The sequence below is a fragment of the Diadema antillarum genome, unplaced genomic scaffold, assembly GCF_040938485.1.
Source record: "Diadema antillarum isolate AM-2024a unplaced genomic scaffold, OU_Dant_1.0 seq00001216_RagTag, whole genome shotgun sequence".
Lineage (NCBI taxonomy): Eukaryota > Metazoa > Echinodermata > Echinoidea > Diadematoida > Diadematidae > Diadema > Diadema antillarum.
This window is the reverse complement of record NW_027272008.1, coordinates 929,802-946,889: the sequence shown is the minus strand read 5'-3', so window position 1 is coordinate 946,889 and position 17,088 is coordinate 929,802. Positions and strand designations below refer to the sequence as shown.

The window sequence follows — 17,088 nt, the reverse complement described above, 5'->3', positions numbered from 1 at the left end:
TTCTGCTGACTCAGGGAGACTTGGTAGCTCTGTCAAACTCTTGAACACTTTTAAAGTTTACATTTCATAAATGATTGATGTGTACTCCGCTAGTCTCAACATCAACTCAATATACTCTACGTAGTGTATTATGTTTCTTTCCATGTAAAAGCAGCAAGGGCACAGACTCATAGACAACAAGGAAAAGTAGAAATTACGCCGTGCGTAATATATGTCCCCGCCGGAAGTAGCATTTTGTAACAAAATGTGCAATATAGGTAAAAAATCAAGGTCAAAGGTCAAAGAAGTCAAAGGTCAAAATTCTGTGTAGAAGTTTTGAAGCCCTCACCTAGTGCCATCACATAAAGCAAATGGAATCGAAATTGGGTTAGAAATGGCGAAGGAGTAGCATTTTGTAGCCAATGTACAATATAGGTCAAAAATCAAGGTCAAAGGTCAAAGAAGACAAAGGTCAAAATTCTGTGTAGAAGTTTTGAACCCCTCACCTAGTGCTATCACATAAAGCAAACGGAATCGAAATCGGGTTAGAAATGGCGAAGGAGTAGCATTTTGTAGCAAAATGTACAATATAGGTCAAAAATCAAGGTCAAAGGTCAAAGAAGTCAAAGGTCAAAATTCTGTGTAGAAGTTTTGAAGCCCTCACCTAGTGCCATCACTTAAAGCAAACGGAATCGAAATCGGGTTAGAAATGGCGAAGGAGTAGCATTTTGTAGCAAATGTACAATATAGGTCAAAGGTCAAGGTCAAAGGTCACAACTGAAATTCTGTGTAGAAGTTTTAAAGCTCCCATGTAGTGCTATCATATAAAGCAAACAGAATCAAAATTGGCTCATAAATGACAGAGAAGTAGCAAATTGAACATTTTGATCACACACGGACGCACACACGCACGGACGCACAGACACACACACGTACGGAGCCCGTTTCATAGTCCCCTGCTCGAACTCGTTCGGCGGGGACAACTAACACTGTGAAAAGCCATTATCTTAACATATAGATATTTTTGTGAGCGAGGAGGTCACAGACATTTACGTGAATGAGTAGGTGCTCACAGACATTTTCGCGAGATGTTGTTTTCTTGATTTGACATCAAGGCTGTAGTATGTCTCCTAACACCAGTCCATTCGTAATATTTTTGTGCGCTGTCAAAGTCACAGCCTAACAGTGATTCGCCAAATTCATGAAAACTAAAACCCTCACAAAAATAACAGCTTTCACAGTATTCATAGGCTTGGTTCAAGGATAAGAAACAAATGCATAATGAGAAAGCATCAAGTAAATTCTGTAACTACATTGTATATCCCACACTACATGTACAGTTTACATCCAATCTTTTTGCCTCTATGAACAAACCAACTCAAAAGCTGTTTCTAGAACATGTAAGCAATACAGACAATGATGAAATTGATATTCTTGTGATCAATCACTACATGTATCAGGAAAGTGACAGGCACCTGATACATAGGATATCCTTTTTCTATTAACAGAGTCTCACATTCCACACATCCAACTGCTCTCACAATTTTCCAGACCATCACCACTTCAACTTCTCTATCATTTTTTCCATCTCCTGTTTGCCTGCAGCAATGTTGCTAGGACAGCTTTAGTAATCAATGAAGCATAGGGCAATATGAACACATATCTACACATACTCTTCACGAATTCCCAGAAACTGGCTAACTCATCAGCAGCCAAAGGCCAGCACTCGCACTTAATCTAATCTCAGTAAAAGCCAGATGTCGGATATTGCATCCACTCGTTGCACATTATATGTTTGTACAATGACAAATACTGCTTGCTATTTCTTGGTGCTTGATGGACGATTATAGTCCAGGGGGATTTTTCCGGAAAAATTCCTCAGGAAATCTCCTTGAGAATCATGATAGCATGATTAGGTTTCATCATCACAGTCATAATTATCTAATATCAATACTGATGATAAAATATCTGGTGGATTCACTTAATTTATTTCGCCCAATCAAAAAGATTACTACTCTCTCAATACTTCAATTGATGGAAATTGACAGCTACACCTGTACACGATTGTTTATATTCATACTACTGTATCTGTATAATTTATTGCATTCTGAAGAGTTTTTTGAGCTTGTACATTGCCATCCCCTTTGTATTTTGGTAAAATGAATATAATCATGTTATTTTAAACAGGGCATTATATCACTACAATGGATGCTTTCTCCTACAGCTGTACTTTCCCCCAAATGGGCATTCAGGCAAGGGTCCCATAGTTAAACAGGCAAGTCCATTTACGTCTTGCTTTATACCTGTCAGTAAGTTTTACTTGCCCCAGACCACTTGGCAAGTGGATTTGCAGTCACCCTGGTCAAATATCACTAGCCTGAATCCACCCTCTACAATGATTTTACCCTTCATCTCTTTGCAGTTTATAAAAAGACATAACAAGCCCACAGGACACTGGTGTCAGATGAATCACTTCCCTCCACAAGTCATGACTTCTCTTCCTATAAATTGTACAAAATGTACAGATTTGGATACATACTATGCCACTTTGCAGAATATTTTCAATTGGTCGCATGGCTTTCATTTTAATGCCAAAAAAATATGATATATATATTCCATGAACAAATGTAAACCAGTCTTGTTTTCATAGCTACTTCAAATATCACCTTCAGAAAGCAACATCACTACAAGTACATTCATGAACCCAGCATTATCTCCCAATAAACAAGTTACTTCCCAGCATAAACTCATGGTAAACAAGTTATTTCCCAGTGGACAACTCTTTGAGATTGTTACAAGTACATTCATGAACCCAGCATTATCTCCCAATATTTCCCACCATGGTAAACAAGTTATTTCCCAGTGTACAACTCTTTGAGATTGTTGTTCATTGTTCAAAGTTTCAAGCCTGTCAGTCCGTAAAAGTACGCCAAAAAGAACAAGGCATGCTTGAAGCAGACGCAATTGATGTTGCATCAAATCTATTCTGTACCAGATTTTACGAACTACCGATGTGAAAATTTGCATTAATCACCACAGCTTGCTCCAGTGAAGCGGGCAAAGGAGGGATTTGATGGTAGGGACCATCACATCTATAGGGGACACACAACTTGCGATAGATTTCCAATCTCAGTGCCATGGTTTAACACCTCGACAGCCACGAGTCCTGGGTGCAACTTCCTTCCTGTCATGAACATTGCAGATGGTGTCTGTGCATCGGGTGATTTAACATCTAACGGTGGTGGCGGCAGCTTATTGGGGAGGGGGAAACAGAAGCTCACATCCGTAATCGTAATCGCCTCAGTCCAGACGGTAAACATGGAGCACAAATTTCATGGTCCGGAGACCGCTGTCTTGCTTTGCGGCCCATTAAAGAATTCATGCCAGTTGTCCTTCCGCACCCGTCTCCGAATTCTACGGCTCAGGCTTTTGGGCATGTGGCACGGAACACAACTGATACATCTGCTGTGTGACAGCTCGAGACTGTTTTCACCATGATCCTTTGTGGGCTTTCAAACATTCATGGTTTTGCTTCAATACAACTGCTGAAGGTCGAGTAGATTAGATTTATCGGAAGATTTCATTGTATGTGACTGTCTTCTCTTTAAAAATAACTTGACCAAGGTACACTGAGCATAATAGTTGTATAAAATACAATGATCCTTATATCCACTGGCATTTTCTTCTTCTTCTTCCTCTTTTTCTGTTTTTTTTTCCCCTACCCCCTGAATGTAAGCTTGATATTATTCTGTGAAGCACTGTGATAAATGTCTAGAGTTTACTCATTGTAAGATACCCATTGTAACCTATTCATAGTACCGGTACCTAAACTTAGTATGCAAGTTGTAGGTATTGTATTGTAGGATGCCCATCTCAAAGTTTGCAAATTACTTTTACTATAGATTCGAAAACATTTATTTATTCTTTGCAATCCAAATCAACCACAACTAGCATGACGTGATCACTGGACAATCGAGACTTTTAAAGGCCCAGTTGAATTTGCTGACTTTGGCAAGTGTTCCTCATTTTGACAAACCTCTGTAGCAGATGGCAACAAACATCAGCACAGCAAGTGTGAAATTTCACACCATACTTCCCTTCTGGCTTGGCCACAAGAACTGTGATTGTTTTTCAAGATTTTCTTCCATTTATCTTTTTTTTTTATATCAAAGCAAGAGTACCTTCACAACATCCTTTAAAATACAAATTTGATAAAACAATAGACACTCTTGAACTGTGACAATATCATTGACAGTCTCCACAAATTGTCAGGATAGCTAAATAATCTCTCAGAGCCGGAGACAAGACTACACATTGTGCTGAATACACTTGCGCATGGCTTTTACCTGTTTTAGCACTGGGCTTTTACAGTTGAGATCTAATTACACTACAGTCCTTGCTCGTTCTCAAATCTCGTTTTGGTTTCATATTTTGTTTCATATTAGGTTGTTTGCTTTTGCCCACACAATTAAGATAAAATTGCAGCTTTCTGCATGGCTTCAAACGTGATCTGTTTAAAGTGTTATGGACAGCACTGTATTTAATACTGATCCCCTTCCCAGCAACAAATTATGCACAGTTTTGCCAATATGAACCAATACTAGATCAGCATCTACTTGGAGGTACACTCACCAAATCAACGCTGATTTCTAATAGGTGCATCACACATGATGCTCACCTTATTTGATTTTTTTCCCCTTGTAATATGAAGTGTTCTTGCCTCAGAATACCCTCACATCTATAGGGGACACACAACTTGCGATAGATTTCCAATCTCAGTGCCATGGTTTAACACCTCGACAGCCACGAGTCCTGGGTGCAACTTCCTTCCTGTCATGAACATTGCAGATGGTGTCTGTGCATCGGGTGATTTAACATCTAACGGTGGTGGCGGCAGCTTATTGGGGAGGGGGAAACAGAAGCTCACATCCGTAATCGTAATCGCCTCAGTCCAGACGGTAAACATGGAGCACAAATTTCATGGTCCGGAGACCGCTGTCTTGCTTTGCGGCCCATTAAAGAATTCATGCCAGTTGTCCTTCCGCACCCGTCTCCGAATTCTACGGCTCAGGCTTTTGGGCATGTGGCACGGAACACAACTGATACATCTGCTGTGTGACAGCTCGAGACTGTTTTCACCATGATCCTTTGTGGGCTTTCAAACATTCATGGTTTTGCTTCAATACAACTGCTGAAGGTCGAGTAGATTAGATTTATCGGAAGATTTCATTGTATGTGACTGTCTTCTCTTTAAAAATAACTTGACCAAGGTACACTGAGCATAATAGTTGTATAAAATACAATGATCCTTATATCCACTGGCATTTTCTTCTTCTTCTTCCTCTTTTTCTGTTTTTTTTTCCCCTACCCCCTGAATGTAAGCTTGATATTATTCTGTGAAGCACTGTGATAAATGTCTAGAGTTTACTCATTGTAAGATACCCATTGTAACCTATTCATAGTACCGGTACCTAAACTTAGTATGCAAGTTGTAGGTATTGTATTGTAGGATGCCCATCTCAAAGTTTGCAAATTACTTTTACTATAGATTCGAAAACATTTATTTATTCTTTGCAATCCAAATCAACCACAACTAGCATGACGTGATCACTGGACAATCGAGACTTTTAAAGGCCCAGTTGAATTTGCTGACTTTGGCAAGTGTTCCTCATTTTGACAAACCTCTGTAGCAGATGGCAACAAACATCAGCACAGCAAGTGTGAAATTTCACACCATACTTCCCTTCTGGCTTGGCCACAAGAACTGTGATTGTTTTTCAAGATTTTCTTCCATTTATCTTTTTTTTTTATATCAAAGCAAGAGTACCTTCACAACATCCTTTAAAATACAAATTTGATAAAACAATAGACACTCTTGAACTGTGACAATATCATTGACAGTCTCCACAAATTGTCAGGATAGCTAAATAATCTCTCAGAGCCGGAGACAAGACTACACATTGTGCTGAATACACTTGCGCATGGCTTTTACCTGTTTTAGCACTGGGCTTTTACAGTTGAGATCTAATTACACTACAGTCCTTGCTCGTTCTCAAATCTCGTTTTGGTTTCATATTTTGTTTCATATTAGGTTGTTTGCTTTTGCCCACACAATTAAGATAAAATTGCAGCTTTCTGCATGGCTTCAAACGTGATCTGTTTAAAGTGTTATGGACAGCACTGTATTTAATACTGATCCCCTTCCCAGCAACAAATTATGCACAGTTTTGCCAATATGAACCAATACTAGATCAGCATCTACTTGGAGGTACACTCACCAAATCAACGCTGATTTCTAATAGGTGCATCACACATGATGCTCACCTTATTTGATTTTTTTCCCCTTGTAATATGAAGTGTTCTTGCCTCAGAATACCCTAAGATCTTAGATACACCTGTATGTCATCAGAAAAAATGGGATGGACAAAACTTCCATCTCAAGGAGACTTATCAAGCTATGTTGACGATGAACTCAAGAAACGACCATGCAGGGCCCTGTTTCACAAAATATGTTAGGATGACAACTCTTGCTGGAATGGCAACTTCCAATAGCAACAGCCAATCAGGAAGCTGGATTCTTGTCATTACCATGACAATTGCCATTCCAGCAAGAGTCGTTATCGTATCAACCTTTTATGAAATGGGGCCCAGATCACACTTCGCAACAATCTATCATGGCAAATGACTACCACAACCATGTATACATCGATACATGGACAAGTATTATTAAAGCAAATTATGCATTGATCACTGAACCAAAGTGATTTACATGTAGTTGCTTCAATATCTACAGTATCTCTTTTAAGATTTACTACAATATGTCAGGAACAGACTAAATTCTTTGTTGAAGGCAGGAATATGGTGTAACCCCTTCTTACAGCAAGGGTCTTGAGTAATACGACACATTTACATGTATGTACACAGTGTACATGCACTTTCCTACAACTACAAATGTACATTGTACAAAATACATGCAGGAATAAGGAAAATAAATGACAATTATAGTATGCGATTCTTCTACCAGAAAGCATTGTAAAAGTCTTTAATGGTAAAACCCAAAGTGCAACGAAATGAGAAAGTTTTAAAAATCAAGGAAAGAAAGAAGGATCTTACCCTGACACCATAACAAACTCCTCCATCCTTTAGTTCATCTTCCACGTGCAACCATCCCCTTGTCGGTTTGTTGATGAACGTCCCAGTTCTTGTCCACAACTCCTCGTTTGACCTGTGACCGACCACATTTGGTCCCTTGTTCTTTTTGAAATGGCTCATGACCCCCGACATGGTGGAGGAGCTGGTGTCCACTATCCCTCGTTCTCTCTAGCTCTCTCCCTCGATCCCTTTGTCCAGAGGTGTGACACTTCTATCTCTTGATCCTCTTCTCAGCTCTTGCGTTAGATGTGTGGGCTACTGCACGATGATGACATCTGACATACAGCTGTTGGAAGTACAAAAACAGAGGGATATTAAATAGCTTTATTGGTTCTGAAGTGAAAGCATACATGTATGTGGGAGGGGTCATTCACAAATTAGCAATTCATAAAATCCTGATTAGTCTGCACTTGGCAGGTGCTATTTATAATCATAATCCCACTAGTGTAGGGCATCTGTACTCATTGTTCACACTAATATGTCCCTTGTCTCAGGGATAGTCAAGAGAGACCATCTATCTGATCTTGTTTGTTTCAAGACTGACTGTCCACACTACTATTATCAGTTGTCTCTAAGCTGTGGGGGCAAGCACAGTTTGGGTAGTGTGTGGTGTTGAAGAGGTGCGCCCTGCCATTTGACACCAGAGTTTGTGCATGCGCGCATATGATAATCACAGCTAGGCCCTACAAATGTATCAATTACAAGCTCAAGATCACTCTACCCTCAAAATTTTGTGCTGAAATCCACCAAGTTTCATGGGACACCACAATATTAAAGTCCCTTGAGTATCCATCCACACTATGATTTTGGAGGGGAAAGTCCAGCAGTGTGGGACTTTCCCAAAGACACAGGACCCAGTCTGAACTGTTCAGTAAGTGATATGAATGGAAAGAAAAGAAGGGCACTCTAGGCAGAATGTTCAAATGGAAAAGTGGGGGATATTATTTGTAATGCCTTGTTTGACAGCACTCTACATGTACTTATTTACAGAGTCTCCCTTGCAATAAATGTACGGTGATACAAACTTTAGGAATAGATCTGGCCATTTACATACCTCCATGAAGTGTATTTTCTGAATCCATGAAAAAATTTTATTGCAGAAGAATGAATAATGGGTTACATAAGTGACAATTACTTTTCTGTTTCTGCCTATGACTGTACAGCAAAACTTGAAATATTTACACACACTTAAAAATTCTGTACATAAATGGGAAGGACACTTGGCACTAAATTGTATTTCTTGTGATTGACAGTCTAACCTTTTAAACAGAAATCACACACTGGGTGACTATGTACTGGTATCCTTACACACTCACACACACACAAACAAACAAACAAACAAACACAGATGATACACAGCCAAGGATAACCTACCTGTGAGCATGATTAAATAAAACATGAAGGTATCTGGGTTCTCTTCTCTTCCCCCCAATAGCCTCCAGTGACTGCCGGAATATCCCAACACAGTCCTTAAGTGGCATCAATTAATTCCCAGGATTACAACCACATTAGCTACACCTATTTTGGGATAACCAAAGGCATCCCAGACTGAGTCACATAAGGGCGAAGACCACTGAGCTTCAATCTAACATACCGGTACTTTCTATCCAATAAAAGCCTATCAGCATGACAAGTCATACATGTATTCCCCTTCTTTGCTGCATAAACGAGAGTTGTATATGATGTCTATTTCAACCTTACAAGAATTTTAAGTGTATTTCTTTTTTCTAAAACAATCACACATCATATTGTTTGAAATGCAAATCCTTCCCCCTTCCCCCTCCCTACAATATCTTGTAAGTGTCAGTACAATAATGACCAGAACAGGTGATCACGAACAGGGTAACAATTTGTTGTATTATACATGTGTGGGGGGAATGCACCCTACAAGCACTGTTTTTAGCATTCCTCCCCATTTCCAGCATTTCCATATACTTACAATATTTTGTAAACTCATCCTTTATTATGTACTAGAATGAAATGTATGTATTCAATTTCTGTATGTTTCTGTTGGAAATGGCAAAAATAAATGAATGGAAAAATGAAATGAACAAAAATACATCCTTTCCTCCCCATGGTACATTTTGATTTCTTTACTGATACATCTCCAAGAAATGATACATATCCATGCATTATGTAAATTATTTTGGTAAGCTTTATACAAACTTGTAAGTATATAATTTTAAAAAGATATTAAATAGTTAAGCTTCATGGATTTCTTGGTGGTCATACTATAGGCCTATTCATTAGGTTCAACATAGGTTAAATGCATAACAAGTATGTAAATACAATATATTGTGCTAAAGTAATGTATACTGTATTACCTGGTACAATGTACAATGCAGATTTGAATTTAAAATTTGCATTATTACCATGAATATTTGATGAAGATCACAAATCATCAATCATCTATGGAACTTAGATCAATTATTCTTTGCAAAAATGTAGAAATTGTAGGCTACGAATGTCTTCATCTCAATATACAGTATGCTAAGCTCTATCAACATGTAGGATGAGTCCCGAGTATACTCGGGCAGGAGTCTATGTTGTAGCGAAATCAAACCGTCCTCTACGGGTTAAAACCAATTGAAAACAATAGGCTTGCATTTGAACTTTTTTTTTTCTATTTCCTGAATGTTTCCAATGGAGACTTTTGCTACGATCTCATTTCGTACATACAGTGTACAATGTACACTGTGTATGTCCACAATGGTTGTGCATTCAAAGTCACTGAGTTCCACAAAACAATGCTTTTAAATTATACAAATTGACTTTGTTTTAAGTGCACTTCACTGACAGTTTCGATTTTGATGCAAGTATCAAGTCCTGATCATCTGAGATAAACTCAGACTGATACAATACCTGTACATGCATACAGTTGTATGTAAAGCTTTTCAAGGAATGCTTGTCATGCAGAAATACATGTACAAGCTTTTGTGCAAGTTCTGTCTTTCATACTGTACCAGAGCTGAGTGTAAACAGTGTAAGGCCAGACACTGTATATACTACATTTTTGTATGTCATAAACAAACATTCCCTGTATATGCCTTGTCTGGGACGAAGGCAGCACATTGTCAAATAATTGATGTACATGTAGACTGTCATCTTGGATGACTATCTATGAAAATTAGGGGCAGGATACAGTATGAGGAAAACCGTGACACTTGGTTCTGAGGGAAACTGGGGCATAACATGATGGAATTTGAGTGTTTCCTGTGTCTTTTTACCATTCACTCCATGAGATAAAACACTCAATAAACTTTGATCTGTAATGATGTAGCCTAATGGCCCAACACTGGTTTTCACATTTAAATTAAGAATCACTGACTACCAAGGGTCAATGCTCCAACAATTAAAAACTTTGCTTCTTGAAAGGACACCAGAAATCACTGCTATACCAGTAAATCATGAATCTTCTACAATACTTTCACACATGTACAGTGTACATTATGCTGTATGCACATTGTAGGATACAATTTCATCTTTCTGAATTCTGAAACTGAAGAATTCCATAAAAGTCAACAAGGAGTTGAGAGGTGATGACATCATCACCCCAAATTCCTTTATGTTTTGTAACCAAACACATACACAATTGTACACACGTGTACGTACACTATATTGTAAATGAGACTTTGAAATTCCACAAATTTTCTCATTGAATACATGTACACTGTATGTACAATGTACATCGTACAAGTGTACACTGAATTTACTGTCTTCTATGAAATTTTTACTTTTCTATTGTATCAATCTCACCTTAAGTACATCAATTTCTTTAAAATCCGTCTATGTCATTAAAAAAAAAAAGTGGCCCTTCAATTGAGTAGAGTATCTCTTTACATTATATGCAGAATACAGAACGAAAAGAGCGTCCTGCAGTGGGGGGAGTACATATGTACAATAGCTATATGCCATGCTAATCAAAACCACTGAATAAAATTGATACCGTATGTACGTATTGCATATTGTGCGCTTCATGTTACTTTAATGGTTATCAGCTGTATGTATTCAACTTTGTTTTTCCATCAACAGAGGAGTACTGTTGCCCTTGAGAGCCCTGAATACACACAGGCATCAAACCTGTGTAACAGCACCTTAAAACAAAGCAGAATGTGAAACATAGCATCACTAAAATAGAATTTTGATAGAATTCAATAACAAAACATACGAAATTGCTCAGACCTTTGTTAAGAGCCAGATAGTTTGGAAACAAGCCAGATCTTTCTCCTACTGATTCCGTGTGTGGAAATTCACCACTAGCAAAACCGAAAAACCAATTATGTCTGCGTACTTGCGTGTTTACAACCATGAGGGTTTTGACATCAAAGCGTTGCAGTGTGTAGAATACATCAAGAGTGGTTACATTATGAAAGTAGAACTGAGACATAACAGGCTTATACCAGGAAGGTGAGATTAATAGTTATGACGGGTGAACAACTACTGTACATGCTGCCTGCAAAACCATTATAAATCAGTAAGTCATTACAAAATAGTCCGAGAGTGACTTTGTGAGCTAAACAATGTGAAAGTAGAACCAAGACACTTAACAAGTTACAGTATAGCATGCCAGGGAGTTTATATGACAGGTGCATTATTATGTGCTGCCTGCGAAACAAGTATCAGTCCTACATGCAAAGTCATTAAAAGAGATAGAATGACTTTGCGAGCCAAGCTGAATATGCTACTCTAATAAAGTTTCAATAATGCTTGCAGATGCTCTACTGTACTCAGACAACTACTGTATTACACTGCTCAGATGTATCTAATAAATATCTTATAGTGTGGTTCTTACATGGTTGAGCTCATGAAATAATCACAATTTGAAAACAATCCTGCAGTTTAGTCTTTAACACTTCACAGTATCAAATATACTGTACCTAATACACTCCAATCTCTAAATGTATCCCCTTTGTCAGAATCTCATTCTGCGAATGTACAGAACTATCAGATCAAGTGTTTGAGTTTTTTTAGTGTTTGGGGGGAAAAAATTGAATTTCATGATTTGCCATTTATTGAAAACTAAGAAAATACATCCATTTTTTTTAAGGAGACACTTCTCCTGACAACTACAGATTACGGGTACTTCTGCAGAATTTTAAAGGTTACAGAAATAAAATTCTGACTATACACTGCACCTTGTAATTCAATTAATGACTCAATATGACTTATTAGAATACTTTGCTTCTGGCAACTCTTATGTACAGTATTTGCAAAGTAAATATATACAGAAAACCTGAAAGGAAATGGTCAAGCACCATGTGCAGTCAAGGTATGGCAAAATGCAGTTTGTCTGCCATGATGCAGGCAGTATCGTGCGGCATAGGAGACATCATACACGCATACATGTATTCATACATGATATATGTATGAATACATGATATACAAAAGTATGTATTCATACATGATGTACATTTGTGTTTTTAATTTGGGTGTTAACTGTTTCTTTTTTCATGTCACTGTGTACCCTGCATTTTTGGAAAGAGACTTCATGCTTAATTACAGTGACAGGAAAAGTGTGCGATAATGCTACGTGGTCATCTATGCTAAGCAGACAGGTCTCAAACTGCCTGGTCTGACAACTTTTTTAAGACATGTAAACATAAACAACACTTGAATAGTCTCTCATTATAGTCTGAGGTATATTCACACTCTATATCCTAGATTACATGATAAATATTAAGAATCTTTTGAGACAAATACTGATAAATGATACAGAGAAGCTAAGCAGCTAAGACTGACATAAAAATTAGCAAAGAACGGTACAGTACTAGACATCACAGCACCACGCAGTAAAACATCACTCTCTACTTTCAAGAGTAAGCTGATTACCACAGCAATTTATAATTGACACCTTTATGTTCACATTTCTCATGATAGTACAAAGCAAACAAAAGAATGAGTGGTTCCAAAAGGAAATTAGTACAATGTCGACAATCCCTACTCAGATCAGATTTTCAGAAACTATAGAATCTAGTTAGTGAGCAAATAATCAACGTTGGTGAAGGTGATGGGACAAACTATCACTTCCGAGGCGATCTGGATGTACTTGTAGCTATCTTTCCAAAGCGCAGCTGAGGGAAGATAGCGTACACATTCAGATCGCCGAGGAAGTGATAGTTTGTCTCATTGCCTGAAACCAAAAGTTGATTATTTGCTTTATATTCCACATCTAGGGTCCTAGATATTCCCATTTTATTCCACATCTGAAACCGTTTTAGCTGTCTTTAGGTATCCTAAGGGCTTAGGCTACGTAGTTTACTTTATATGTATGGTATGCGCGTAGATGACAAACTTTCCGCGCCCCACGCGTGGCACCAAAATAAAAGTGCATTGCACTGTGGTCTATCACTTGACCCAGGTCAAATGATAGACCACAGTGCAACGCACTTTCATTTCGCACGTAATCAAAATTGTAAGTTATATCACGCGTTAGGACTGTGTGGACTAAAAGATCAGCGAAACAAAAGGACTATCATCATAGAGTGTAACAAACTATTCTTCTCAGGTGATGTGATGGACAAAACTACGCTTCATCACGTGATCAGCTCTTGACCAATCCTATAGCAAGATTCTTAGTATGTGGAATATAATATGCCATACTTGTACATATTCATGTACTAATAATTGGATAATCTACTCTGCTGGTTAGCACTTAGGCTACCGGTCGGCGGTACATGTTAGATAATAACTAGACACAGCCCTGTCAATGTACAGTAGCCGTCGTGCGAAGTGGCGTCTGTCTGGTCAGTCTACAACTGTACATGTTCGGTGGCATACTGTATAAGTGGTTATTTTCGCGAGGGTTTAATTTTCGCGAATTTCGCAAATCACAGTTGGATCGTGAATTTAACAACACGCGAAAATGTCGCCATACACGTCACTAGAGTAACAATACATGCAAGATAGCATTGGTGTCAATTCGCGAAATCAACATCTCGCGAAAATGTCTGTCACCTTCTAATTCGCAAAAATATCTGTACGCGAAAGTAAACAGCTAGACTGTCTATACAGTAATATTCATAATGAGTCATAATATATTCCACAATGTATAGCTCCAGTACCGTAGTCTACACCCTGAGAAACGTAATTAAAGCTTACTTGGCTCTTGGGGTTGGCTACATGCATGGGTGGGATCAAGCTAGATCCAGTATATCAGTGTGTAAACACACTACACTGTGGAGTGGTTTCTGCCTGGCTGTAAACTTTGGCTGTAGATAAATGCAGAGACTCCAACCCCAAGCACCTTCTGATCTGGAGTTTCTCCCATCTGAAACCCGTAGCAAACGGGAGACCCAAGTTTATGTGTGCGAAGCGCGAAGTTCCTAGGGTTATAGATGCTCTCTGGTGCTATCTAAGGCTTATTTTTGCAACATACGATAGCAATAAGTAAGAAATCCTTTCCAACGGGAGACATTGAGCCAGGGCGGGAGAAATTAAATCTCAAACGGGAGAACGGGAGATTTTGCAAAAATGGGTTTTCGGCGGGAGATCTCCCGTCGAAAACGGGAGAGTTGGAGTCTCTGTAAATGTTGAAGGCTATGATGGGAACATTATGACGAAGAAGCCATGCCTGATAACGAGGTTCAGATGTACAGTAGGTACAGTGCAATGTCTCATTGACTAATAACCGCAGCAGCGACCCCATACGGACAAATACGTACGTGTTTTACAGCGCCCCGCGACGGGGTTAATTGACTAACTGACTTCTCGTGTACAATACCAAACGTGTAGACCCTATAAAAACGTAACGTTATAGACTAACGTTAGACGTCTACTGCTGTTACAGTGCTGGGTACGGTATTTATTCTTCACTTTTGTCTTTGTCACTGTCAATCCAGTGTCATGTCGTCTTGGTCGATAGAATTTGATAGACATTACCATGAATATGATTACGTCGACTACTCGTTACTTACCTATAGCCTGCTGTAGACTGTGGAATAACTATAATCACATGGTGTTATTTGTGATTCTAAACCAGTTTTCGAGGTTATCGTAGTCGTAGCAGTACGAGAACTACCAGCATAGGCTCCGGTGTGACGATGATCCGGCCAACGCAACGGTATCTCCACGAAGCCCTTTACCCTTCAACTTCCTCCTCTATCCTGTAGTCTGCCACACTGCACCTGCTAAAACGTACCCGAGTTCGTACCGCTCACCCCTTTCTGCTTGGTGTTTGTTGACACTGGCTCGTACGTACTGCACACGCACACAGCTGGCACGCATGGATCAACGTACTAGTGAGTTGTTACATTCCTTCTGCCACCCAAGCTATGGACTGTGCGCAGGTGGGTTGAATCCTGAACTCACGTTTCGCAGTGCTGCTGCAGCTAGCTAGCCTGTCGCCGCATCATTCAGCCATCTGACAGGAAATTTGACAAGTGCTCGGAACCACTTACCCGAAGAGCGCCATCTGTGATAATCACTTCGACAGCTTCGACAAAATAGTGTACCGAGAAGGTTGTGGAAACAGAATATTTTGAGCATGATGACATTGCTTCCTCTTCGCATTATTGTCAATGTTTAATAAGCATTGAGTTGTATTATACTCTGTGCAAGTAAGGAAAAGTTAAAGGGTTTGTATAGTTTTGGTTGAGACTTAACTTTCAGGTTTTTATCGTTAATTTTTTTTTGGTGAGATAGTGAGAAACCTCTTATGAAATATAAAAGAGCATGTAATTCCATAAAGATTTCATCGTTTATTTGATGAAAATTGATTTTGAAATGGCTGAGATATCCAAAACAGAGAGATCCTAGTAAAGTGTGGGACCCACATATTATTACGATCGTTTTGTTTTACTTTGTTTTTGGATGTTTCAGCTATTCCAAACCCGATTTTCATCAAATAAACTTTGAATTCCTCTTAAAATGGTATGCTCTGTACTATTTCACAGGTGTTTTCTTGGTATCTCGCAAAAAAAAAGTTAAAGCCATATTTTCATCTCCAGCAATACTGTACCATCCCTTTAAGCTCACAAGTCATCGGTTAGCCTAGGTCCTACACTTTAATTTTGATAACAATATTCAGTCATAGTTACATGCAGATAATTATCTTGAATGTGGAGGGTAACAAAAAACAATTTCGAATACTAGTACACCCATAAGTTATGCTTATACTTTTTTACAATGCAAATAAAGTACAACCATTCAAAGTCACAACAAAGATATGCAAACAAAATTAATGAAACATTTTGTTCGCCAGAATACAAAAAGAGAAACAAAAATCGGCATTTCAAATGAATGTCTTTTGGTAGGACCTCAAAATCACATTTCATTTCAAAACACAATAAGGCCTTCTGGGCCAGGTGAATGAACAGACCACTCTTATAAGAAATAACGATACACCAAAGGATACGAAATAATAAAACCTATTGTCTCCCTCTGAATGGCATACCATGTCGATGTATTCTCTTGAAGCTCCAGTTATCGATAGTTAATGACAATTCAGTTCAGCGGAAAGTAAAGGGGATACAACAAAAACAACAAAAGATCGAACATGTTACCGTATAAGAATGGGCTGAAGTATACATCCCAACCTCCACACACACACACACACACATTTCATTTCCAGATGCTAAGAGATGGAGCAATGACATAGAGATGACGTTTTAATGATATATGTCGGACATAAATGTGTGTTGGTCATTTTATACCAGATAGTTCAGCGGTTTCTTTGGAATATACAGTGAATGAATAATTTTTATGTTTACAAATCTACTAATATACCACTCTCTTCCTTCTTTCGTCATTTCTTCCTTTTATCTTTATTCGTCTGTTTCATCTTTTCCAGCAGCAGTCGTCATTATCATCATCGTTTTTGTCATTGATTTTAGACTGATTTTCGCGACACTGAAATTTGCTTTCTTGCGTAAATCATCTCGGTTTACTCGAAGCATGTAGAGCAACGGTATAAAGATGATTTCAAAATAATTTGAATTTTCAGCTTAATGAAAGAGCACA

The 17,088-nt window shown here is 38.5% G+C and overlaps 1 protein-coding gene across 1 annotated transcript in view; it reads right to left on the bottom strand.

The window, feature by feature from the left end:
* LOC139744880 (SHC-transforming protein 1-like) overlaps positions 1-15,415 on the bottom strand; it is a 128,385-nt gene extending 112,970 nt beyond the window's left edge. Inside the window, exons 1-2 of the mRNA XM_071655290.1 lie at positions 15,045-15,415; positions 7,093-7,417 (exon numbers count right to left, since the gene is read on the bottom strand). Of these exons, the coding sequence (XP_071511391.1) occupies positions 7,093-7,263 (171 nt within the window). The 5' untranslated portion in view covers positions 7,264-7,417; positions 15,045-15,415. The remainder of the gene's footprint in view (positions 1-7,092; positions 7,418-15,044) is intronic.
* Between the last annotated feature and the right edge of the window lie 1,673 nt (positions 15,416-17,088).